Source organism: Humulus lupulus, chromosome 1 (genome assembly GCF_963169125.1).
Source record: "Humulus lupulus chromosome 1, drHumLupu1.1, whole genome shotgun sequence".
Classification (NCBI taxonomy): Eukaryota; Viridiplantae; Streptophyta; class Magnoliopsida; order Rosales; family Cannabaceae; genus Humulus; species Humulus lupulus.
In genome coordinates, this window is record NC_084793.1 from 200,510,963 (window position 1) to 200,537,475 (window position 26,513).

General features: G+C 31.5%; 2 protein-coding genes across 2 annotated transcripts; one reads left to right on the forward strand and one right to left on the reverse strand.

Annotated features, from left to right (window-relative positions):
* Positions 1 to 5,813: 5,813 nt before the first annotated feature.
* LOC133802408 (uncharacterized) lies at positions 5,814 to 9,713 on the reverse strand. Its single transcript, XM_062240710.1, has 3 exons — positions 9,553 to 9,713; positions 6,271 to 6,515; positions 5,814 to 6,187 (listed from the first exon to the last, which is right to left on the reverse strand). The coding sequence occupies exons 2-3, from the start codon at positions 6,367 to 6,369 to the stop codon at positions 5,837 to 5,839; spliced, it is 450 nt and encodes a 149-aa protein (XP_062096694.1). The 5' UTR covers positions 6,370 to 6,515; positions 9,553 to 9,713; the 3' UTR covers positions 5,814 to 5,836.
* Positions 9,714 to 14,758: 5,045 nt separating this feature from the next.
* Positions 14,759 to 17,227, forward strand: LOC133802400 (alcohol dehydrogenase). Its single transcript, XM_062240698.1, has 9 exons — positions 14,759 to 14,875; positions 15,072 to 15,208; positions 15,327 to 15,373; positions 15,456 to 15,781; positions 15,884 to 15,966; positions 16,069 to 16,144; positions 16,261 to 16,418; positions 16,551 to 16,712; positions 16,910 to 17,227. Exons 1-9 carry the CDS (start codon positions 14,836 to 14,838, stop codon positions 17,024 to 17,026), a joined length of 1,146 nt encoding a protein of 381 aa, XP_062096682.1. The 5' UTR covers positions 14,759 to 14,835; the 3' UTR covers positions 17,027 to 17,227.
* The last annotated feature ends 9,286 nt before the right edge of the window (positions 17,228 to 26,513 follow it).

Genomic DNA, 26,513 nt, shown 5'->3' on the forward strand with positions numbered 1-26,513 from the left:
ATAATGAAGAAAAATCAATAACCTTTTATAATAATAAAGATAATAGACAAAAATATAACATTCCATTTTAAAACCCCTTTTAAAATGTTTAATTAATTAATTAAAAAATAAAAATAAAAAACCAATATCTGATAAAATCAGATGTGCCACACACATAGAGCAGTCCAAGCCCTATGTGTGTGGCCTATCCCTGAAAAATGGGATTTTGATTTTTCATGTCTTTTATTTTTAATTAATTAGTAATTAGATATTCAAATAAGTTATCATCTTTTTAAGGAAAAAGATAACAACTTAAATTTCAAAATTCAAAATTCAAAATTTGAATTTTCATCATCATCTTATTATTAATTAAATGAATATAATAATCCAAACCAATTTTAACTATCCATATATATTTATTCAGAATTAAATAAAATAATTGATTAAAATTAATTTCTTTTATTTCTACACAATTTCGAAATTGCACAAATGCAATAACAAATCGTGCAACTTCAATTATCACATAACTACACACTCATCCCAAAGAATAAATATTCTCTCAAATATCTCATTCACAATTTAACCCTTGTATCAACTATTACCTTGGTTATTGTTGATAGAGCGGCCTCGAGGACCTATGGACCAATAATTCCAAGCTCCAATAAATAAAATATTATTAACCGAAACTCTTTGATTCAATAATCATATTTATTAATCTTATGATTATGCCACTATAAATATTAATAAATATGAGACTGGACTCTTAAGAATTAAAGACATATATTTACTGAGTATTTTATTGTAACCACAAATTGTCCATTGATATAATCATTTCATACAAATTAATCATCTATTGATGATTCATAATTAAATGGGAATAAATTACCGTTTTACCCTTTTAATTATATCTTGATTCCTAGTGTACCATTGACTTTACTAGTGAAGGTTAATTCATAATATGATTATGAATTTGACGTCAATAACCTTTTCAATTCCAAAAGCCAACCCAAAAGGGAATCATCATTCAATCTATAAGAAGGTATAGATTCCATATCTGTTAAACTATGTCCCCAGCCACATACATCATTGAGTACCCAAAACAATTGTTAAGGGCGGGATATTGATTACAATTCATCCAATTATTCTTTCGAATTACATATAGGTTTATGAAATTTTATAAGGAGTCTTTATGTCGCGTTACAAAGGGCCTCGTTTAAAAAAAAAATACGTCGTCTGGGGGCTTTACCGAGACTAACTAGTAAAAAGCCTAGTGCTGTCAGCGATCTTCGAAACCAATTACGCCCTGGTAAAAAATCTCAATATCGTATTCGTTTAAAAGAAAAACAAAAATTGCGCTTTCATTATGGTCTTACAGAAGAACAATTACTTAAATACGTCTGTATCGCCGGAAAAGCAAAAAGGTCAACAGGTCAGGTTGCCTGATCATTCTGAAAAATCGTAACGCATGAATCAAAGGATTAAGTAACATATATAGGAGTTCATAGTAACTTCAGGATTAAGATCAGTTGGTATATGATCATCAGTTGATGTGTTTTATAATACTACGAAACGATATTTAAACAAGTATTCTTAAAACACATCTGGTCTAGTTCTACATACTCTTAGCATGCAAAGTACATCCTCTAAAGTGTCCTACTAGACTAGTAACCCAGATCTAGGTCACGTGTATTCATAATACTAGTGGACTGTACTAGCAGTAATTAATCTAAAGATTCCATAACTTTATTTAACAGTGAACTATTTAAGTTCATTATTTCAATCTTGATCATCTCATACCAATATAAGAATGAGACCACATAAATGAACTTGAGAATTTTATGATATTTACATAATATTATTAGCAATAATATAGTACATAAGATACATATATACAATAATTCAATTCTTTTATTTATTTCATTAAAACCATTGTCTACTACAATTGCTTTTAGGGCACAATTCCCAACAGAAATAACCTACGGAACTAAGCCTAATAAGATCGGGGTAAACCTAGTGTTATATAAATCTATGTAGCCTTAGGGTGGAGAACTTGAATTATCTCACGGGACTATGCACCCGAGGAGAAATAAAAAGTCCCCAAATTTCAATAGGTGACCAAAAACCCTGAGTCATTGGTACTCGGGTACAAGCCTCGAGTTTCCAAAACTTGAGCATCGTAAAACCTAATAACCTAGGGGTGGAGAACTTGACCTATGTCCTAACGACCTCGCACCTGAGGACCTCGTGGCCGAGGACTAGTAATGGGTTCTTGATTTCCAAAGGGTGAAGGATAAAATACCATGAGTAATCTATACTCGGGGGCAAACTAGAGTCATCCTGACTTTATCGAAAGAGACCCAAGTCCAAGAGTCTGGACTCGTAAAGGCCGAGTGTGACTTCCCGAGGACTAGGTGCTCGTGAAGTAACACTGAGTTCTCAAATCCTATGTTAATTTGGCCTCCTAAGCCCTGAGTAATTTAGAACTCGAGGACAGGCATCAAGTACTCACACTTGGTAGCACACTAAAGTTACTTCTGAGGACTAAGAGTCCGTGAAGCAGCACTAAATGCTAAAAGCTCCAAAGAACTAGCAGGATCGACAAGATCCGAGTAACCAATACTCGAGCACAAGTCCCCAATTGCATTAACTAGGGCAGTTAAGACCTAAGTCACATGAATAAGGCCCACGTAAGGTGGACAAATTAAGGTTAAATAAAACAAATTTTTTCGTGATGACAAATTACGTTAAAAGTTGAAGACAAAATCTTATCATTTTAAGACCAATTTGCATCTTACTGAACACGAAATCAAAGTGTGAAATTAATAAAATGAAGGCAAGTAAATAGTGCATGTGAAGACCATTCTTGAAGGTTAAAAGTACATAGATTGTGCTTGGGGTCTCGAGTAATGATTTTTTTATACCTCGAAGAGAATCAGAAAAGGAATGGCACGTAGGCCTAAAAGTAGCAATAAGATTAGTCTTGGCCTAGAGGTGTCGAGTGTTACTGTTCCCTTAAGTTGTGGTGTCGAGTCCGTACAGGTGACAAACAACATGTCCCAATGCACCACCTAACAAGGGAAATCGTGCAGCTACCCCTGACACTATCAGTGACGTGTTACCCCAAAAAGTTGTGGGTTGTAACCTCGTAAATGGGCCTCGTGTGATACGCATGGGCCCACTACCTCTTTAATTACGAGAACATGTATTAATTAACATTTATACCCCAATTAATTGGGAATGTTTGTTATAACTCCCCATTAAGGGAATTAATTGTCCTCATCCTTTATAAATAGGGCTAGGGCACCTATTGTAAAGGATCCAAACTTTTGTATTGAACTCCATAAAAGCTTGAAGAATAACCTAAACCACGTAAAATCCGTATCTTCTTATTGTGTTTTCTTTAAGTTATGTTTATTAGTTGATAGTGAAAAAGACAGTCAATAGAAATTTTTTAACAAAATTAATTTTAATTAGAGAATAATACTCCTCATTTATTCACTTGACCTCTTTTTTATTGTCATACTATAAAAATCTTTTACAAAATATTTTATGTAAATAAAAAATATATTTTTTTACTTTTTAAAATAATATTTTACTTGAAAACTATTTGAAGAAATTAACTATTTTAAAACAAAAATAATGCATATTCTTGATTATTTTAGTAAAATATTTATTTAAAACACTTTAAAGATAAAAAAATTATTTCAAATTAAAAGTGAAGTGATAAATTTTTGTTATTTTACATTACTTGAATAAATCCTTTTAAATATTTAAAAACATAAAAGTAATCTAAATAAATAAAAAAAAAAAGGTATTGTTATCTTATTAAAGTATATTTATGAGTATTTTGTATTGTTTGGTAAAACACAAATGTGATATTATTAAAATCATATGAGTCTAAGTGAGTATTTAAATAAAGAGTGTAACTATTGACACCCCTTTAATTAAATAATTATTATCAAATATATTATTTTGATGAATTGACAAAAATGTTCTCATCAAATATTAAGAAATAAGAAAATAATTATTCTTCTGTTATATCCTAAAATACTCGATATATCATTTGTATATTAATTAGTTTATCATTTTTGATATTTTTTTTACAAATTATATCATTGGCCAAAATGTAACATCATCATTCTGTTAGCAATCTAGGATGAAATCTAACAGAAGTCTCACATTTCAATAACGTGTATAGTTCGGGGGAAATTTTAAAAAATGAGAATTATTCGGGGGATACGATCTGAATCGATAATTGGGGGGGGGGGGGGGGGGGGGCACTACAACAAATTTCATTATTAGCGGCGGGGGACTCCGCCACTAATTAAGGGGGGGGGGGGGGGCACTACAACAAATTTCATTATTAGCGGCGGGGGACTCCGCCGCTAATAGGCTTTAGCGGCGGGCCTCCGCCGCTAATACCCCACGCCTAAAAAAGTGTCGCTAATAATGATTATTAGCGGCGGACTGACACACCCGCCGCTAATAAGCAATTATTAGCAGCGGACATTAGCGGCGGGTTCCGCCGCTAATAACTATGTCCGAGGCATTAATATTAGCCGCGGGGTCCGCCGCTATTATTGTATTTATAATTTTTTTTAAATTAAATTTTAAATAAATTAATATTTATTAAATTTAATTATTTTTAAAAATAATTTATAATATAATTTAATAAAAATAAATATTTAATTAATTTAAACATAACTAACATTAAAATTAATATAAATAGTTTTAATATTTATCAACCTAGTAAATATCACTATAGTCATTAAAAATAAATAAAGTATTAATTCAGTCCAAATATATAACCTAGTAACTAAAGAAAGTCATTAGGATTAATATTGAAATTGTCCTCATCTTCAACATTTTGGTCTGGCTGTGAGGATGATGGCTGTGACGATGGCGGTGGTGGTGGCTGTGGCGGTGAATGAATATATGGTGGTTGTGATGATCGTCCGAGCGTGAGGTCCCCAAACAGATCTCGAGGCTGTGGCTGTGGCGGAGGCTGCATCGATCCTCCTGGAAAATCGGTAAAACTAAAATATTGTGGAGGAGACTGAGAATGGGTCCAAAAATGTATTGGTTTTGATACTGAGGAGGTTGTTGCGACGACATATGTGGCGGATACATTGGATGAGGTTGGTACAGCTGCTGCGGCGGATACTGTGAAGGAGGCTGGAACTGCTGCTGTGAAGGAGGTTGATACTGCTGATGTGAAGGAGGCTGATACTGCTGTGACGGAGACTGAGAAGACGAAGCACCTTCGGATTGTGGTGGCAAATGCCTCTGCAGAAAACTGTCAAACATTGGGTTATACAGTTTACTGGGATGCACAGTTGTCGAAGTCTCAAACGTCTCACGAATTGCCTTCACCAGCAAAGCCATAACTCTCATATCTTCATTAGGCGAAGCAACAGTATTTGCTTGGGACTAACTTTGATCTGTAGAGCTAGAGGATGTCCTTTTTACCTTCCCTTTCGCCCTATAACCCACTCCTCTTTGGTAGTCAGATCTCTCCCCGAGTACTTTACTTAGTATCTCGTATTGATCGACCGGGGACGAATCAACACCAGATACATTTAGAGATGCCTCACTCTGCTGTTGACTTTGCCTCTCATTCTGTGACCTCTCAACCTCAGCCGCCATTTTTTCCTGTATAAAGATAACATTATAAACAAAAATTATAAACATTAGAAACAAGAAAACAATACTATTCACTTACATAATCTTGTTGAGCTGCCTCATTGACAAAAGATTTTGTCGATTTTCTCATATGAGCATCCCTCCAAGTATCAACAACATGCGCATGCGGGTTCTTCTATACAAATGTAAACAAAATGTTTCAGAATGTGTTATTTTATAAAATTAAATTAACATCTTCACTTACATATTCGTGACGCTTAGCTGCCAACGACTTTGTGCCTTGTGTTGTTACATACTTCATTTGTCTTCTGTTTGCTTGATTTTTAGCGGAACGAGCCAAAAATCTTTCGCTCAAAAACATTTCACAAATAAGCTGCCAAGCCTCCTTAGTGCAATGGTTAGGTGGCTTAGAGAGGACATTCTCCAAATCTTCTGGTCCAGCATAATGACTTTTGAAGTGTCTATGTCTATAGTTCTTTCTCTCGCGATATCTTTCCCCCATCTCCTTGTTGAGAGTTGCCAGAACTGACTCACGTTGTGGATGACCGTCTATATTATAGTAATACTGCATTAGGAAAAAAAAATATTAGATAACTTGTAAATAATGGAATTAAATAATGAAAAGTACAAGATTTGTAATTTTTTTACCCTCATACGATCAAGCACTTGATCCTTAAACTGTTGAGGTACATCAGCAAAATCCAAATAATGCCCCGGACACAACATGGAAACTAGAGTTCCCAACATGCGAATAAAAGCTTGATCCTCCTGCCCAACCACTTTGTTGGTCACAGGATCAAGCTCTAGATCCAATGGTTTCCCAGCTTTTTTCCTTCGTTCTTCAAGAACATTATTACTAGCAGGGCCACGACCTTTTCTTCTCGTCGACGGGGCTTTAAAATTTATTAACAATAATCAGTATTAGTATTGATGTTATATTTATCTAACAATATAATTTCTAAAAATAATATGCAATATTTAACCTGACTCGCAAGATGTTGGTACCCTAGAAGGATCTGGCGGGTCTTGACCCCCACCATCTCCGCCATGATAAGTAGCTATATCAGCTGATATTATACTTCAGTTTAAAATTTATTAGTTAGTAATTAGCATTAAATAGAAGTATATCACATTGAATTCATAATAATAATAATTACAAAAAAAAAACTTCATTATATTTAAATATATAGTTCTGTTACACAAATAGAAAAAACTAAACAGAGTAATCACTATCATTTCCATCAGTAATCGGAGACAAAAGGGTTGCCCGCATCTTGAACATCCTGTTGGTCGTACTATCTCTTGTATCAACTCCGTTAACCCACAGATCCTTCAACTCATCCACCAATGGTCTCAGAAATACATCCATGTCCTTACCGGGTGATTTTGGCCCAGGAATAAGGAGGGTCAACATGAAATAATTGTCTTTCATGCACAACCAAGGTGGCAGATTATAGTTTGCCAACACCACAGGCCACATACTGTATGCAAGATTCATGTTGCCAAATGGATTAAATCCATCAGCAGCTAAGCCCAGACGAATATTTCTGGGATCCCTTGAAAAATTAGGATGCTTGGCATCAAAGTCCTTCCACGCAGAGCCGTCCACCGGGTGTCGCATCACCCCTTCATCTTTTGATTTCCCGGCGTGATGCCATATCGTGTGTTTTGCTGTAATCCTTGAACTGTATAATCTTTTCAACCGAGGGGTCAACGGAAAGTAACGCATCACCTTGTGTGGCACTTTTTTTCCTTTTGTCATTTCGGAAGTAATCCATCTACTACTTCCGCATACTGGACATGTCTCTTTAGATGCATGCTCATTGTAAAATAAGCAGCAATCATACTGACACACATGAATGGACTCGTATCCCAACCCTAATTTTTTCAATCTCTTTTTCGCCTCGTAGTACGATCCGGGGATTTTGTTCTCCTTAGGAAATGCAAGCTTTAACAACTTCAGCAATTCATCAAATATGTTGTTAGGCATCTTCCCTCTAACTTTTAGATGCAATAACTTTGCTAAAAAGTTCAGGGATGAAATCCAATCACAGCCAGGATACAACTCCGCTTCAATCTCCTCAAATAACTCGTCATAATACTGACTCCCACCGGGATCCCTTTCTACTTCCTCAGTTGTCGGTAAAAGGAAGTCTTCCACAACTTGAATCATCTCATCGTCTTCATTCTCATCAACCACCTCATCAGCAACAATTTCTTCCACCTCACCATGAAAAATCCACTTATCATAAGCTTGATGAAAACCCCTATCGAATACATGTGCCCGAACTACATCCAAAGATTCAAATCTATTATTATTGCATCTTACACACGGGCACCTAATTCTTCCATCAGAATCTTTATGTTCCGACGGCATCCTCAAAAACGCTTGCAGACCATTCCAATATTCTTGACAACCACAATTTCTCAATGTTGTCCAAGTCTTGTCAATCGCCATCTAAAGTGTTATAAGAGTGTGAGTTTTAGTAATGTGAATAGAAATTGATAACAAAGGAGATTTGTTATCATTTTTGAAATCTTATGCAATATTATAATATCTTATGCTATTTTATGATGTTTTATTTGATAATGTTATTTATAAACAAATTAATTTTTTTTCCTAAACTAATTTATTATTTATTAAAATTTTATTAAATATTATTTCTAACTTTTATTATTTAATTAATTACATTATTATAAATTAATTAAAAAATAAATTATTATTTATTCTTAATTTTTTAAACTTTTATTAAATATAATTATCAATTTCTATATTCATGTAATTTATAAATTATTATTTATTCATAATTTTTTAATTTGTAATAATAATAATAATAATTTTATAAATTAATTATTATTTGACTTTAAGACTAATTTATATTTTTAAATAATTAGATAAATTTTATTAATAATATTTTTAACTTATCATTTATGTGTCGATATCCATGTAATTGATGGTTGTAGTCAACAACCATCAATCACAAACATACCGAGACTAAGAAAATAAATTAACTACTAATTAATTTTTTTGTTCTATTTTTACAAATTATAATAATAATAATAATATATGTTCAAGCAAAAAGGAGAAAAAAGAACAAAATAACATGATAATATGCACTTATTGTTGTTTTTTTTTTCTATACTCACTTTTTTTATTAAATAAACTATCTTAAATTTGTTTCAAAAAATTTCACAATCTAAACAAAATTAGTTTCCCTATTAAAAATATCAAGTTGCGGTGAAAATTAGTTAGTAGTATAAAAGCTTTCACTTATTTGACTAAATACTTTTTTTTTTTGACAAAAATTAATAAGTAGTTCAAAAAATTTGGTATGGCCGCTAATAATGGCAATGGAGTAACACAGATGTGATATAATTAGTTTGTTTCAATTTTAATTTAAAAAATAATTACAATTTTTTTTAAAATAAAAAATAATTCAAAATTTATTACTAAAATTTAAAAATGATTCAAACATTAAAAAAATATTTTAAAATTTAAATTAATTTTAATTGAATTTGTATATTTTTCTAGCACTTAGTTTAATTAATATTATATAATTAAGAAAATGGTGATAAAGAAAATATGGGTGCTAATAATCTGATTGATCAATTTTAAATCCTCTTTATTCAATATTAACAAAAACACTATATTTTACTTAATACTAAATCATCTATTATTATATTTTATAAATTAATTTAAATTATCACTTAAATTTTGTTTTTAACCAAAACAGTCCTATAATTATTTACATACCAAGATTACAAAATAAAGTAAGAATAAACACATATATCTTAACAATAGATGTCAAGATTTACATACCAGGGATACTAACTAAAGGACTCAAAACTCAAATATTATACACTAAACAAATACAAAATAAATTATTCAAAAAATACAAAAGATATTAATTACAAAAAATATATCCACACCTGTTGAGGGTGTGCCAAGGTCGTGTGTGTGTCGGGGTCGTGGGTGTGTCGTTGTCCTGATAAAAAAAAATTAATACCAAAAGATACACGAAAAAAATTCAAACCAAAATAATATAAAACTAAGTATAAAAAAAATGCAATATGTTGGTTAGGCATTACACCATTATTCACCATTGAAGATGATTAAAGCAGAGAGCACAAAAGTAGCTAGTATAAAACAAGTGTTTCTATACCACTTACAACAATGACATACACAAGTATATTTATTTTAGTCAATTTATTAATCTAACTTTTGCAAGTGCTTAAAATGCATGCACTTGTTTGATTTAAATTAAAATAATAAATTCAATTACATTGAGTAACTAAATTCTAGGAATTAAGTTTATGAAAGTATAAAATATGATATGGATAAGTTACATAAAAAAAAAATAAAGAAATTTATTATTGCTGATATAAATGAAAGCTACCAACAAATATATGAAATAAAAACTCGACATGAATAGAAATTAAATTAAACAAATTAAATTAAATTATTTATTTAGATAATATTATATCAAACTTTTATTATTTAATTCATTAAATTATTAAAAATTAATCAAAAATTAAATTATTATTTATTCTTAATTTTTTCTACTTTTATTAAATATTATTATCAATTTCTATATACATGTAATTTATAACTATTTAATATTAGATAATATTATTCAATAAACAAATTAAATTAAATTATTTATTTAGATAATATTATATCAAACTTTTATTATTTAATTCATTAAATTATTAAAAATTAATCAAAAAATAAGTTATTATTTATATAATTATTTATTCATAATTTTTTATACTTTTATTAAATATAATTATCAATTTCTATATTCATGTAATTTATAACTATTTAATATTGGATAATGTTATTCAATAAACAAATTAAATTAATAAAAAATAATTAAAAATAAATTATTATTTATTCATAATTTTTTAAAATTTTATTAAATATAATTATCAATTTTTATATTAATGTAATTTATATTAAACAATATTATTCAATAAACAAATTAAATTAAATTATTTAATTAAATAATAATATATCAAACTTTTATAATTTAATAAATTAAATTATTAAAAATTAATCAAAAATTAAATTATTATTTATATAATTATTTATTCTTAATTATTTTATACTTTTATTAAATATTATTATCAATTTCTATATTCATGTAATTTATATTTAACAATATTATTCAATAAACAAATTAAATTAATTTATTTATTTAGATAATATTATATCAAAATTTTATTATTTAATTCATTAAATTATTAAAAATTAATCAAAAAATAATTTATTATATATATAATTATCAATTTCTATATTTATGTAATTTATACCTATTTAATTATTTTTTATTATTTAATTAATTAAATTAGTAAAAAATAATTAAAAATAAATTATTATTTATTCATAATTATTTAATTTGTAATAATAATAATAATTTTACAAATTAATTATTATTTGACTTTAAGGCTAATTTATTGTTTTAAATAATTAGATAAATTAAAATGGCAGCCTAATATTAGCCTAACAAAACAAGCAGGAAGAAACAACCCTAGACATAATGACATAAACCCAGGATAAAAAGAGAACATACTCTATGTGGAAGTATCAATCTGCTCTGGAAGAAACAAACGTTACGGCAAGCCCTTTCATGCCGAACCTACCAGCTCTACCAACCTGGCCAGAATTTCATGAGAAAGGAGTAAGAAAAATAATATGCGATTTCATCTAAATAAAGTCTTAAATATTTTTATAAAATATTTTAAAATAAAAAAGTAATTTTACGTAAATAAATGGACGGTATTATTGTCTGACTAATTAATTTTGATAGAGACTTGGTTCAAGTAGGCATTTTGTATTTCTAGCAAAACAAATTGATGTAATAATTTGGTATTATATATTGAAATCAGATGGATGTAAGTGAGTATTCAAACAAAATCTAATGTTGTAATTTGGTATTTTTAAAATTACGAAGAAACTAGTATCTATTCCGTATTATATGTTTGTTTTTAACTTGATTTGATAAAGAAAATAAAATAAAAATGTACGGATCTCTATTAAATAATTGGTTACAAACTACTACTAATCTTTGTGAACTATATATGAGTTAGTCAGAGGGGTGCATGTTATCAATTACGTATTCAGGGGATGGGGATTATGAACATCTATTTTCAGGGGATGGGGATGGTGCTAAAACAAAAGCACCTCTAAACTTGTAACATAACATAGTACAGAATTTCATAGGCAGGAGAAACGAAAAAGGTTTGTTTTTGTTCTACAATATACCTTAGAAACACCTTGGGTCTGCAACGCCTTCAACGAAATGGAGTTTAAGAGGCGGAATAGGTTGTTTAAGAAACGCCTTGGGTCTGCAACGAAATAAATTGTTAGAATAGATTTTAAGAGGCGGAATAGAGAAAGAGAAATGGAGAAGCTGCTACCTGCTTGGTCTGCAACACCTTGGGTCTGGTACCTACTCGGTGCGGTGTGGAGAAGCTGTGCGAAGGCAGGAGAAACGGAGAAGCAGGAGAAACGGAGAAGGCATGCGAAGAAGAAAGGTGCGGTGCAATATGTAACTTCTACATAATCATTAGCGGCGGGTACCGCCGCTATTACCATAGCCCGTCGCTAATAACGTTATCCGCCGCTAATAAATGATATACTCCGTCGCTAATACTATTAGCGGCGGATATCCGCCTCTAAAAAAAGGTGATTATCCATCGCTAATAACACTTTAAAAAATGAACCGTTTGATTCCCGGGCATTTTCCTCTGTTGTATTAGCGGCGGATAACCCGTCGCTAATAATAGGAAGTCCGCCGCTAATACATATTAATTATATATTTTAAAATAACCACACCTAATTAGCGACGGACCCCCTATCCCGCTGCTAATACCCTGTATTATAGCGGCGGACTGTACCCGCCGCTAATAGTTACGCCGCTACTCACATTAATTGTTGTAGTGGGCAAAAATGTTATTTCTTCTTTAAAAATATACGAGGAACTTAAATAGAAAGGAAAAGTTGAGAACTACCCATTTTTAGGAATAGTTAACTTAAATTAGACACTAAATATATTTAGTTGAACTTTACCCATTATTATCATGAGACTTCCCAAATTATCCTTATTTGAGCACATGGTTGTAAGTGTTGTTGTAATGTGTATTATATGTGTCATATTATAGTTAAATTGGAAATGCATTATAATTGTAGCGTATTTAAAGAGAAAAAAACATGTAATTGAAGATGTATAATGAGTACATTAATTGAAATTTTGGGTACTAAAATAAGAGTTAAAAATAGTGGGTAAAGATTAAAGTGGATCATTTAAAATGGGTACCGGGTCTAATTTCCACTAAATAAAAATGTATGCAGAGTACGAGTAACAATTCGTGCTAACGTATCATGTCATGGTAGGTTGGGGTATGTAGTTGGTCAACCCTAACCCAATTCCTTTATGTTTCGTGTCAATAAATCTCAACTCTATCAGACTCGTCATGTTCACGTGTCGACTCGACCTATCCCACACTACCTGTTGATCGGCGTGATTAGTACCACATATTTGATTTATTTAATATTTTCTATTATATTAATTCGTTTGACTCATTTGACTTTAAAAATATATAAAGTTTCAAATAAACAAAATTGATGAAAAGAACAACACAATATATAAAATTCTTAATATTAATTAATTATCACGTGTGAATAAAGTTATGATATATATATATATATTTAAAGGTTTTTCTTTCTACTTAATATTTATCTTTTATGGAAAATAAATAATATTTTAATTATAAAATAATACTTTTAATTATACATAAAACATAAATATGTAGTTTCGTGTCACATAAGCCCCTAGCCCCACCTATAAAAATATCCCGTCAAATGGGTCCAACTAGTTTTCGAACCCACCACATAACACGATTACTCAACACTAGGAATAATTTAAAACTTTACGAACCAAAACAAAGAATTTAAAGATTAAGAATATATGTACAGTACATTTTCAATAGCTTAAAGACCAGAGTAATATACCCTCATATGTTTATGAAAATATTCTTGAAGTAAACTAGTGGTTTCTAGGGCTAATGGGAATTATTAAAGCAACTGTCAACTCTCAAGTTGAGCGAGTTTAAGTATTTAAACTAATATATAAGCTCTTAAAATGATACGGAAAATTAATAATAAATTCTGACTTTTTTATCTTAGTATTATATTAAAATAAATTAGATGAGAACAGCCCATATTCGACAACTTTTCATAATAAACAAATGCAAAACCAGATAACAGCTTGGATGGTTTTGAGGTTGCAGAAGTATTATGAGTTGTACAGTTGTTAGTAGGAGTCATAATGGAAGAGTTAAAATACCTCAAATTTTAAAATGTAGCTAAAAAAAGATCAAAATAAGCTTTCCAAAGGATAATGTAAATCATGAGTTAAAATAACTAAAGGCAATCTTGATATATAAAAATCTCTACATATGGAAACAACTCTCTTAGGTGTTAGTAATATGTAAAAATACTTTAATATTTATTTACACATTTTTAGTGACTATTGCATTTATATTTAAATAAATATTATATATAATATAATATTTTATTAATTTCTTTATTATAAATATATTAAAAATATATTATTTAAATAATATAGAAAAATATATATAGAGGCATTGTTGAATATGGTATAATGTAAATATGTGAGGTAAAATAGAAAAAATATTGTTTTAATAAGATATTTTAAATATAGAATAGAGCGGGAGTGCTCTTAAAACCACCATTTCCTACTTGTACATATAAATATACGTATATACATATATACATATGTGTGTGTGCATGATGAAATAAATTAATTGAATACTAAAAAGTAATATTATTAAACCAATAACAAGCGATTTTTATCCCTCTTAAAAAAAAGTTGCAACATTTGATGAGTTTCCCAGAAAGTATAGTTTTACCAACTTGGATTTTTAAGAAACAAATTAGTTTACTAGATGTTAAATGTCAACGCCAAGAAGAAATCTTGGGAAACCAAAGGCGCTGCTGTTTGGATGCTAAGAACGAAAAAACCAAAAACAGCAGACTTAAATGGTTTTCCATTTTACTTCTGTATTACACTATAAATACCCACTTAAACTACAAACCCATCTCACCATTCAAAAATAACAAAGTTAATAATCTGTGAAGGAAGAAGAAAAGTTTTTAGTTAAAAGGCACATTTGGAGGAATTTGCAATTATGTCATCAACTACTATGGGCAAAGTCATACACTGCAAAGGTACATACATATGTATATACAGAGTATAGTTCATTTCTTCTTAATATATGTATGAGCTACTGCTTGGGGCTGACTAAATTTCATTTGATGTGTTGTTAATCCTTCTTCACTGATTTTACTCTAATTGTACTTGTGTACTAGTTGATTAATCTGGTTTAGTTTTGTTACATTAATATTTAAATTCATCATGTTGTAGCTGCGGTAGCATGGGAAGCAGGAAAGCCACTGGTGATAGAAGAAGTGGAGGTAGCACCTCCTCAGGCAATGGAAGTTCGCCTTAAAATCTTATTCACTTCCCTTTGCCACACTGATGTTTACTTCTGGGAAGCCAAAGTAACTACTTTTTTGTTCTTATATAGTTGCTCATATGTTATTTGATCAAATATGCTTCTTTCACACTTAAATGCTCCTCGCTTTAACGTTTAAACCATTTGAATTTGTCAATCTACAGGGACAAAAGCCATTATTTCCTCGTATTTTTGGCCACGAAGCAGGAGGGTATGGAAAACATTCGATTCAGCTAAATTCTCCAATTGTTGTTTTCACTTATTGATATATTCAATTTTTCTGAATGTTTTAGGATTGTGGAAAGCGTTGGTGAAGGTGTGACCGATCTCAGGCCGGGTGACCATGTGCTTCCGGTGTTCACTGGGGAGTGTAAGGAGTGCCGTCATTGCAAATCCGAGGAGAGTAACATGTGTGATCTCCTTAGGATCAACACTGACAGAGGTGTGATGCTCAATGATGGCAAGTCCAGATTTTCAATCAAGGGACAGCCCATTTACCATTTTGTTGGAACTTCAACCTTCAGTGAGTATACAGTTGTTCATGTTGGCTGCGTTGCTAAGATCAACCCTGCAGCTCCACTCGACAAAGTATGCATCCTCAGCTGTGGTATCTCTACAGGTTAGAACAAAACTATTTCGACTTCTTAGTAGCATTATTCTTTGTGTATGTTTGGAAACGTTTCTTATTTCTTTTTAATGAGAATTGGCTTCTGTAATGAAGGTCTTGGCGCAACATTGAATGTTGCAAAACCAACAAAAGGCTCAACTGTGGCTGTTTTCGGACTGGGAGCTGTTGGCCTTGCAGTGAGTTTTCTTCTGCATCTTACTATCAATTAACAAGAAAATATTTTGCCATGTATATCTTGACTAATGTTTACTACTTCCTGTTATGTTTGACTTTGTTAGGCTGCTGAAGGGGCAAGAATGACTGGAGCTTCAAGGATCATTGGGGTTGATTTAAATTCCAACAGATTTCAAGAATGTTAGAACATCCATTAAACATTTAAAGATGCAACATTTGTTGTCTTAATTTCTAGTTGCATTATCCAACTGACTTCTGATTTTGTGATGTTTGTTTTCCTAAATTCCTTCTATCAGCCAAGAAATTTGGAGTTACTGAATTTGTGAACCCAAAAGATCATGCTAAGCCTGTTCAAGAGGTGCTTGCTGAAATATCTGGTGGTGGAGTTGACCGGAGCATCGAGTGTACTGGAAATATCAATGCCATGATCTCTGCCTTCGAATGCGTCCATGATGTAGTTTCTGTGATCTTTCTTACCAGTTTAATGGGTTAATTTTTCTATTTAAGCTGAATGCAGTCTCTTATCAGAAAAAGCATTATGGCATAAAGGATTTTCTTTGGTAAAACTCCAAGTTATTGTTTGCAGGGGTGGGGTGTTGCGGTACTTGTTGGCGTTCCAAACAAAGATGACGCATTCAAAACTCATCCAATCAATGTCCTCAATGAGAAGACACTCAAAGGCACCTTCTTTGGTAATTACAAACCGCGCTCTGACCTTCCTTCGGTTGTGGAGATGTACATGAACAAGGTAAACATATTTTCCTATAAAACATTCAACTAGTCTTATGGTATAATCTCTACATGCTATAAGACTAGTTGAAGAGTAGAGTTTTCTGGTCCATATGGCAAGCACCAACTCCTTCACAATTTTATTTGTTGTTTTATCTGGATTTAGAAAGTGTAATGAGAAAATCCCATTCTTAAGACATTCCCTTCATTGAACAGGAGCTTGAACTGGAGAAATTCATCACTCATGAAGTCCCATTTTCAGAGATTAACAAAGCCTTTGAACTCATGCTTAAAGGAGAGGGCATCAGATGTATAATTCGCATGGAAGCATAGATCAAGAAAATCTTATATTTTACTTTGTCAATCCAAGTGTGTGAGCATAAGGAATAAGTAATAATGAGGATGTTTGTGAAAACATGTTATACTTTGTAGATATTTGTGTAGAGAAGATGGCTTTATATTTGTGTAATTGTCTTGTAAATAGTAAAAGATGGTGGCTTTTGTCTATGTAATTTTTTTCCTTACAAGAATGCGTTAATTTTGTAATATATTTCTTCTGTTAATGATTTCCCTTTTAAATGTAGGAAGAAAGCATATCTCCATTGACAATATTGACAAGGAAGAAAGAATAGAGAGGTTTATAGAGTAGATAAACCTTACCCAAGTAAAATTAGTTCATGACTTATAATGTATAGGGTTTGCTTAGAACAGTTATGTTACTGTACATTATAATTAGGACTGATATGTTACATTGCCAATACACAATTTACTTATTTCCTGAAAATAATATAAACTGTGAAGACAATATACTTCGAATCAAAGCTACTTAGGAAGTTTTCTGAAAGCAGTTGTTAAGAAAAGTACCAAAAATAAATAAATATTGTGGGGAGGACAAATTAAGTCTTTAGATGAGGTTTAGAAATTGATAACTATATGATATAGAGTTATTTATGCTACTTTTAAACTTGATTTTATAAGAAAAAAGTGATGAATTGAACATTGATTTGTTGAATTTTTAGTTAATTTTATCTTTGTGTCTTGTGAAGTCTAACTTTAGAGTTGAATGTTGTATATAGCTATTTTGGAATTAAATAATTGATTTTTTATTTATTTTCTGTGTAAAAAGAGTTCAAGCTAGAAATGAAAACAAATGAAATTAAAAGATGGTAAGAAGAAGTTGGGAAAAGGTGAAATATGCATATTTGCTAAAAAAACTTGTTGCAACATCCAGGAGCTGCATGGACTATTACAACCCAACGGGAAAAAGTCATTTTAAGTGGCTACAACAGTTGGTGTGGGTAGAGATAAGCGCCACATGTGCGTACTTTTGACACCATTATTAACAACCTACTATTTGATCAAAATAAGAAAACAAAATCACTTATTTTATGAGCTAGACCCACGATTTCGATAATCACAGATTTAGTCCTAGTAGTCACCATAGGGGTGAATCTAGTAGAATTCAACCTATAATTATCTATCTTTCGAATTCTAACTTTCTCAAAATATCTAATGAACATTTTCCGTAGGGGGACGAATCAAAGCATCTCAAGGCCCTATTAAGCTATTGACCTTGTTAAATCAACGGTGGAGATCGAATATAATTATTAAAATAAGCTCATTATAAAATTAAAAATAGTATTTTTATTTTTTATGTTTAGAAAATTAATGACTATGGTTTCCAAAAAATTGAAAAAATTAAAATTTTAAAACCAAACTCCTATAATTTTCTATTAATTCTAAAGTGTAACATCGAAACGAATTCAATTAATTTAGAATTTATTTGTTGCTAATCAATATTTAGGTTTAACTAATATAATGAACCTATACAATTAAGTCCAACTCAGGTAAATTGGCTTTAACAATTGGGCTTGTATGGAGGAGGGCTGGGTCCAGTATGTCGTTCCCACTACAAACGGCCCATACTTCCATACAAGGTCCAAAACACAGGAATTTAAATATTCATTTTATTAATTGTTATTAATTGATTAGACCCACTATAGTCATGCAAGACAAATTGACCTTCAAAAGTGGAATCACCCACAACAGAGGAATTTAAACTTTACATTTTCTAATGGGCCCAAATAAGACCTATCATTTTATGAATATTTTATTTGGCAAAAACCATATATTTAGCAAACATATGGACCATTATATGCATCTAAGCCCAATTGCAAAAATACCACATATAGTGCAAGCAGACATGTTATAATTGGATGGGCCTAATCATGTTACTATATGAGCAAGTCTATGAATTTTATGCAAAAATACCACAATTTATTTCATTTGCAAAAATACCACAATTAATTATTTAGAATTTATCAAAAATTCGAATTATTTAATCTTTTACAAAAAAAAATAAGTCAATTTAAATGAAATTTATCAACAATTAACAAAAATTAATTTAAATTTCATTTATCAACGATTAACTTGGTTTAGGTTAATTTGAAAAATATTAATTTAATTTAAATAGGATTTATCAGCAATTAATCAAAGTTAATTTAAATCCCATTAAAAGAATATTTTGATAATTGGTTGAAAAAAATGATATGTTAAAAATTTAACCAATTTTAAATTTTAAAAACAATATCTTAATTTTTTTTTTAAATATCTAGTGTTTTTACAACAATAAGATAATATTTTAACCAATAAAAAAATAAAATATTAATAGTTATAACAAGCCTAAAATATCTCAAAACAGTTAAACAAAATCAAATATTCATGAAAATATCTAACTAACGAATTTCAAATTTCAAATAATATAAATATTAAAAACTATAGAATAAATAGATATTTATATTTTGAAATAAAAATTTAAGAATATTAAAAACACAAGTATTTAAAAGAGAATATCTTAAATATCTGATATCTTAATTCTAATATTTTAATATATTAAAATATTTAAAATTAAGTTGTTAGTCTATTTTTAAATTTGAATTTGAATCTCTGTAGAAAAAAAATCTAATTATTTAAATTTCTACCAATAAAAATATCTTATTTTAAAAAACAATTTTAATTGATAAAGTAAATGTGATATTTTTGGCTTTGATTATAAATAATCAATTTCAAATTTTTATTTAAAAAAAAAAATTGGAATGAACGATACCCATGACAGGTACTGTTCACCGTGGCTGCAGCTGGGACTGCGTGCACGCACAGGGGAGCTAGTGCGCGCGCAAGTGGCAGGGCGATGCATGTGCGATGGCTGGGTGATGCGCGCGCAGGGGGGATGCAGGCAGGCGTGCGCGCGGGCGACTGGCAGCCAAGCAAAAAAAAAATCAGAAATTTTTTTGTACAATTTTTCAAATCAAAACCATTTTCTAATTAATTTTTAACATGTTTTACACAAAATAAATCATATATAAAAATTAATGGCATAGACAATATTATAAAATAACCTAAAATTGCTAATAATCACATAGAATTCAATATGCTTCATATAATCATGAAATCCATTTAATTACTCAACACATCATCTAATTCAATTTTTAATATGTTCATGCATGAAAATAAAGATTACCAAAAGCTCTGATACCAGTTGTTGGGAAAGCTTATATAGGATCTCTATTTATTTTCATGTAGATCTAGTATTAAACAAGTAAATGAGACAACCTTGAACATTTTTCAAAAATTGAATTCAAAGAGAAATAATGATAAGAATACTTACATTATACGCAACGGAATAATAGAGTCTTTCCTTCAGTTTCTTTAACCCTTGCACCCTTCTATCGCAGAGTATTTCTAAGAAACTAAACTGATCTTCAATTTTCTTCACAACCTTCCAAAGTATCCTTAGAATAACCTAGACTAGAGTGTGCAATTCTCAACACATGAGATTGATACAGAGAGAAGAAAAGAAAAGAACAATAAGGCTTAGAAAAAGACTCATGTTTAGAGAGAATCTAAAACCTATCAAAAACTTGTGTTTCAACTTATGATTTCAACTCTCTCTTAGCATTCCTTTTATAGACTCAATTAGATCATTTATTTAATCCAAATATCAATAAAATAATAGCCAATAATCAACCCTAGGTCAAAATTATCATGGGCTTTAGGTCCGTGAAATTTCCCATGAAATTATAAGCTCATTGGACTTAAAATCAATGTTTGTATTATTTTCTATTGATTAAATTAATTAAATAATTATTTAATTCCTTTAACAAATTAATTATTTATAATTTGAACATTGATTTAAACTTATTTATTAATTTAGATACCAATTTATCTTAATTAATAAATCTGCCCTAATTTCTCTTTTCTTCTCAAAATTACATAATTCTCTGAAACTATCCAAAATTGACCTGATCAACTTTGATAATTCTAATTGATAATTAAATCAATTAATTGTGACTATCTAGATGATTTTATGCAAGGTACAGTCGGGACCATGGGCCTATGAAATCAAGCGCCAATAAGTTATCATAAATCTAACAAATAAATTTACTAACTTATTAATTCCTCGTGACTCCATTAAAGACTCAGAATGCACTCTTGAATTCATAGCACGTTGTATAAGCAATATAGATACGTTATTAATTATCCATTGTTACAACCATAATTGTCACACAATCCTCTATAGACGATCTACAATGAGATGGGACTAAAATACAGTTTTACCCCTCATTGTATTTTATCCTTAAAACACTTAGTTCCTTGTAAATGATATTTCAGTAAACTAATATTAATTACTAAAATGAGATCTCTTTCATTTAACACCTTGAACCAAACTAAAAGGAAACCATCGTTTCACTTCTTCATCAAAAGCTATAGATGTTCGTATCTATCATTAACACTCCCACTAAATTATACTACCAAGTTCCCAAGATGTAAGTATAGGCTAGTCCGTAGGGTAAGCTGGTAACAAACAAGTCAAAGAACTCAAATAATACAATCAGTTAGATACTAACCACTCAGAATTGAGATTGAATTGACCTATGGTCAACTATATGATATGACTAGAATAGATAATAACATTATGTTTACTTATCCTATCTACTGTCAATATCGATCTTGTTCGATGAAACAAATACATCTGATCTTATCTACTTTGCTAATGTTCTTGAAAGAACATAACACTGTAATGTGTAAGTAGATCATATCGCAGGTTGGAAAGTTAGTGTAAATCCTGTGAATTGACTAATCTTAGGACTAACTTATTTTTGAACATATAATCATATTTATATTCCACTGTGATTACGTCACTATAGATATGATTAGCTATATTCGCGAGATTTAATGGAAGTTTACATTAAACAAATAATCATGAAAATAAAACATGTGAGCAAAGTGATTGACCAAAACAAAAAATGATTTCTATTATTTTATTGATAATAAATGAGATTACAAAGAAATTGAGTTTTAGTTAGGGTATAAAACTCCAACAGTCCTGAGCCTTGCGAAAACCATAATCACAACGTAAGTATGCGCTTATTAGAACTCAACTTTAAATCTCGAGTTCCTATCTAAACCCTAACCTTGGAATCACTATTCCCAGTTAACGGGGTACTAAAAATGTCCCTCAACCCTCCAAGTGGGCCCCCAAAACAGATTCTCGAGACCCTGAGTCTTATTCCCAAAAATTCAGAAAACTAACATTTCGGGGCACCTGGCGTGGTCGCGTCCATAGAAACTTTGAGGTTTCTTGGGTACTGGCATGGTCATGCCTCTGGTCTCTAACCCCAAATTATATTAAAAATTTCTCCTTTTCTAGGACACTAGCGCGGTCGCGCGAGGTTGCCAGAAACCCAAAATTACCCAGAATTCAAAGTGTTCTTCCCCAATGTGAGAGTTATGATTTCCCTAGCACAACGAGACCCGAAATTGACCCTAAACAGGCATTTCTAGCAAATGTTTGACCACAAATCACCTTAAACAACAAGCAACAACAAAATACCTCAAAAACGAACTAAAACACAAAGATTCAAAGATTTACCATTTTGAGCTTTAAGCTTAGGAACTTACCCTAATCCAAGAATCAAGTCTGAATTGTGGGCTTTAAACTCAATTTCAAGCTTTGAACAGCCACCAAATCACGTTTCCTCCAACAAAATCAACACTGAAACCCCCTAGAAACCTCAAATCATCAGAATCTATCTTAACCTCAACATAATCAAGAATACTACAATTGAAATGAAAAACAGAGCAAATGGGTTCTTACCATATCTAAATTTTGAAACCTCTAGAGTGGGTATGATTATGCAACTCCTAATCCTTCCCAATACCTCAAATTCCAATAAATTTCCTCAAATTCAAGCCTTTATGTTTTTTGTTCTTGGGAGAGTTCTTGAGAGTAACCAAAGAGGAGAGAGAGTGAAAGAGAACTTAGAACGTGAATGGGAATGGGAATGAGGGAAAGACTTAGATCAGATTTCACCATCCTCAAGGTCACAAGACCAAATTACCCTTCCTCCCAATACCCCTTCTTAATAAATCCCAATGTCAAAATGGTCATTTAGCCTAAAAATTTCCACTAACCTCAATTATACCTCAAAGTCCCAATTTAATTCACTAATCTTCCAAATACAAGTATTTTCCTCAATTCTATCTCATATTCCATTAATTTCTAAAATAACCAAAATACCCCTTGGCTCACCCCGAGCCTGGTATAAATCCTCGTTGCCACTTCTCTGTTAGATTACTCAAAATGATCGAATCATGCCAAATATCACAAATATATCAACATAATAATGTGGTCTCAAGCACATAGCATACAAAATTACAAATATACCCTCAACATGTATAAATTGCAAAAATGACCATTTTTAACAAAATCGAGTCTCTAAACACATGTAATACACATAATCATGCCTACACAATCATATAAGCATATAAGTCACATAATTCATTTAATTAGGACATAATCATCCCACATGTTCTCCTAGCACACTAATCCATACGCTTAATTCTATTAGAGATTTCAGGGCATTACAATGGTTGAGATACTTTTGAGGAACATGGGATATTGGCTCGATTTTTCTGCTTAGGTCGGCCAGTTCCATAATTTTATTATACCTATATTTTTTTTTTAAACATTTGGGATCCCTTATAGATATTCAAACCTTTTTAATAAAAATATTAACTCTATTGACCAAAAATTTTAATACCTAAAATATTGTGTAACCTTAATTACACTTTTGAGTCCAAATGATTCGCTTAACGAGTTAAGCAGTATTTTTAACACACGGTGTAATGGTCCTAGATTAGTAGGGTGTTAGAACAATGTTGGTTAAATATGTTTGGCACCCATGTTGCATCATGTTCCATGCTTTGACAGTCAAAATAATGGACTTCTAAAATCCAGTTAGCTCTCCTTTGAATGAGAAAAGTTCTCCCTCATCCGATTTAAACATCATGGTCTTTCTTCTACAGTCGACGGTGGCCCCGAACTTAGTCACCCAATCCTTGCCAAGAGCCACATCGTAGTCAGGCATATCCAGCTCTATCAAATCTAGTGGACACTCTCTGCCCTCAATTTCCACTGAAGTTTCCTATAACCAACTAGATGAAAACATAACCTCTCTCGACGGTAACATCGTACCAAAAATATACCCAAAGACCTTACAAGGTAAACCCAGTCTATCTATTATCTTCAAGGAAAAAAAAGAATGTGTCACCCCATAATCAATAAGTACTCTATATGATATACCAGAAACAGAGATATGACCTACGACAACCTTGTTACTGTTGGCCACCTCTCCCTGGGTCAATGCAAAGACTCTCCTTGTGTAGTCTCTGTCTTCCACTTTGGGCAATTTTTATTAATGTGACCCTCTTGACCACACTTGAAAAAATTGTTCGAGTTTGCCCGACATTCACTTGAATGTTTGCGTGAGAACCTTGGGCAAGTAGACAGTTTAGGTCTATGATTCTGCTGATTTTAATGATTCCAGTTCCAGCCGTAGTCGCTCTGGTGACTGTGGTTGTTATGGTTCACAACCCTAAGCTTCTTCTCAGTACCACTGCCCTAACCCTCTTGCGACTTCCTCTTATTGTCATTCTGAATAGCTTGATTCATCTGCCTCCCTTTTCGCCACCCCATCTTTCCATATCCAACCTTCCATGAATTCATCTTCCAGAGCTTTATCTAGGATTTCAGCGTAACTCCCCACTCCCACACATGATAACTTGACATCTTAAGCAATCATCAATTTCAGTCCTCTTACGAATCTCTTCATCCTCATGAGTTCCGTAGGGACTATTTTTGGTGCAAACCTTTCCAACCTATAGAGTTTTTGGGCACACTCAGTGATAGTTAAGTTACCTTGAGTTAGCATCACAAACTCATAAACTCTGGTAGCCAAAACTGCGGCACTGTAGTGTTTCTTGTTAAATACTTGCACGAAGTCATTCCGAGTCATGTTGGCTAAATCCTGTGTCTGTTTGACCACGTCCCATTAGACTCTGGCATCCAATTTCAATAGATGGGAAGCACAAGATATTCTCTGCCTATCGTTAAATTGAATGTACTCAAAAATGGCTTCTAGCGAACTAAGCCCATCCTCAGCCTCCATTGGGTACGGTTTCCCTTCAAAGTTTTGTGGGGAATTATTTCTAAACCGTTCATACACTGGCTTAAATCCTTGTCCATGTAACCCATAACCAACCGGTGCCTGTGGTGCGGCTGGAACAACTGGTGGCACCTGTTATGCGGGATGCACTTGCTGTGCTGGGGGCACTTGCTGTTAGTACATATTATAAATAGCCTTAGGCTAAACGGATAACACCGCACTAATCACCCAATATTACTCAAAATACCATGAGTGTTCCTCTCCTGTTTACTATATGTTGTATTCGTTCATTCACAGCTGTCATATTAGAGAGAAATGATATCTTTTCATCTCCGCCATTAATCTCGTCTATTATGACCCTCAAGATCTCATGGATCTTCCCAAGAAGTTTCTTCTTAGTATTTCTAAGAACATGAGGCATTTTAGAAGGTATGTATACATAATACTAAAATTTAAAAGAAGTAAAGCTAAAAACAAGTAGGAATCAAATATACTTAGAGCACAATGAGATGATTCTTTTCCAATCTTTAATATGTGTGTGGAGGGATTCCTTGAAAGAAATGAACAATCGGCTTTGATACCATTTGTAACGCCCTAACTTATCTATTTTTATGAAAAATACCATTTTTAATACTTATGAACAAAAATAATAATAATAACTGTCTGAAAAATACAATAAGGCCTTGCTAAAAACAATGCAATATGGACTAAATGTTAAAAAAAATTATGCAAATAAGAGAAAATAAAGGCAACCCACTAAATTCAATAATAAATAAAATAAACTGGTAAAAACTATATGGCATTTTGGATCGTTTCTTGTCCACTGGCATCCCACAGTATACATACTAACTTCAATGGAAATCACCCAGCTCACCATGCGTGCCATACAAAAACCTAATGCTTACCTGAAAGGGAAAGTAAAGGGGTGAGCTAAAAGCCCAGTAAGGAAGTACAAATAACACAAACAAACAGAACAATATAGCTTACTGTGCTACTATTATGCTTTTAATGAAATATAACACAGTAATTTCATCATAACAAAAAACTTTAATTGAAGATAAACACAATATCAATTAATCATAACATCCTTGAGAAATCAGGAACCTCGAAACCCAACCCGCCTTCCACCTTGGGGACTGTGGCACGTTTGCCATTTGTGTTACATCATACCTTAGTAACACATTTGTAGTGTCGTGAACTTTACGCACTTTACATTCAATTATTCACACATATATTTAACATTATACAAAATCATATATATATACCCACGACGCTACACTTATACACATATATACATACACAACACACACATA

What these genes read in the sequence shown, in the direction of transcription:
- LOC133802400 (XM_062240698.1), top strand. Translation starts at nt 14,836, where the DNA reads ATGTCATCAACTACTATGGGCAAAGTCATACACTGCAAAG. An exon ending in TGGGAGCTGTTGGCCTTGCA is followed by an intron (nt 15,967 to 16,068) that starts GTGAGTTTTCTT and finishes TGACTTTGTTAG; the next exon opens with GCTGCTGAAGGGGCAAGAAT. An exon ending in TGGAGATGTACATGAACAAG is followed by an intron (nt 16,713 to 16,909) that starts GTAAACATATTT and finishes TTCATTGAACAG; the next exon opens with GAGCTTGAACTGGAGAAATT.
- LOC133802408 (XM_062240710.1), bottom strand. Translation starts at nt 6,369, where the DNA reads ATGTTGGGAACTCTAGTTTCCATGTTGTGTCCGGGGCATTATTTGGAT. An exon ending in AAGTGCTTGATCGTATGAGG is followed by an intron (nt 6,188 to 6,270) that starts GTAAAAAAATTA and finishes TTCCTAATGCAG; the next exon opens with TATTACTATAATATAGACGG.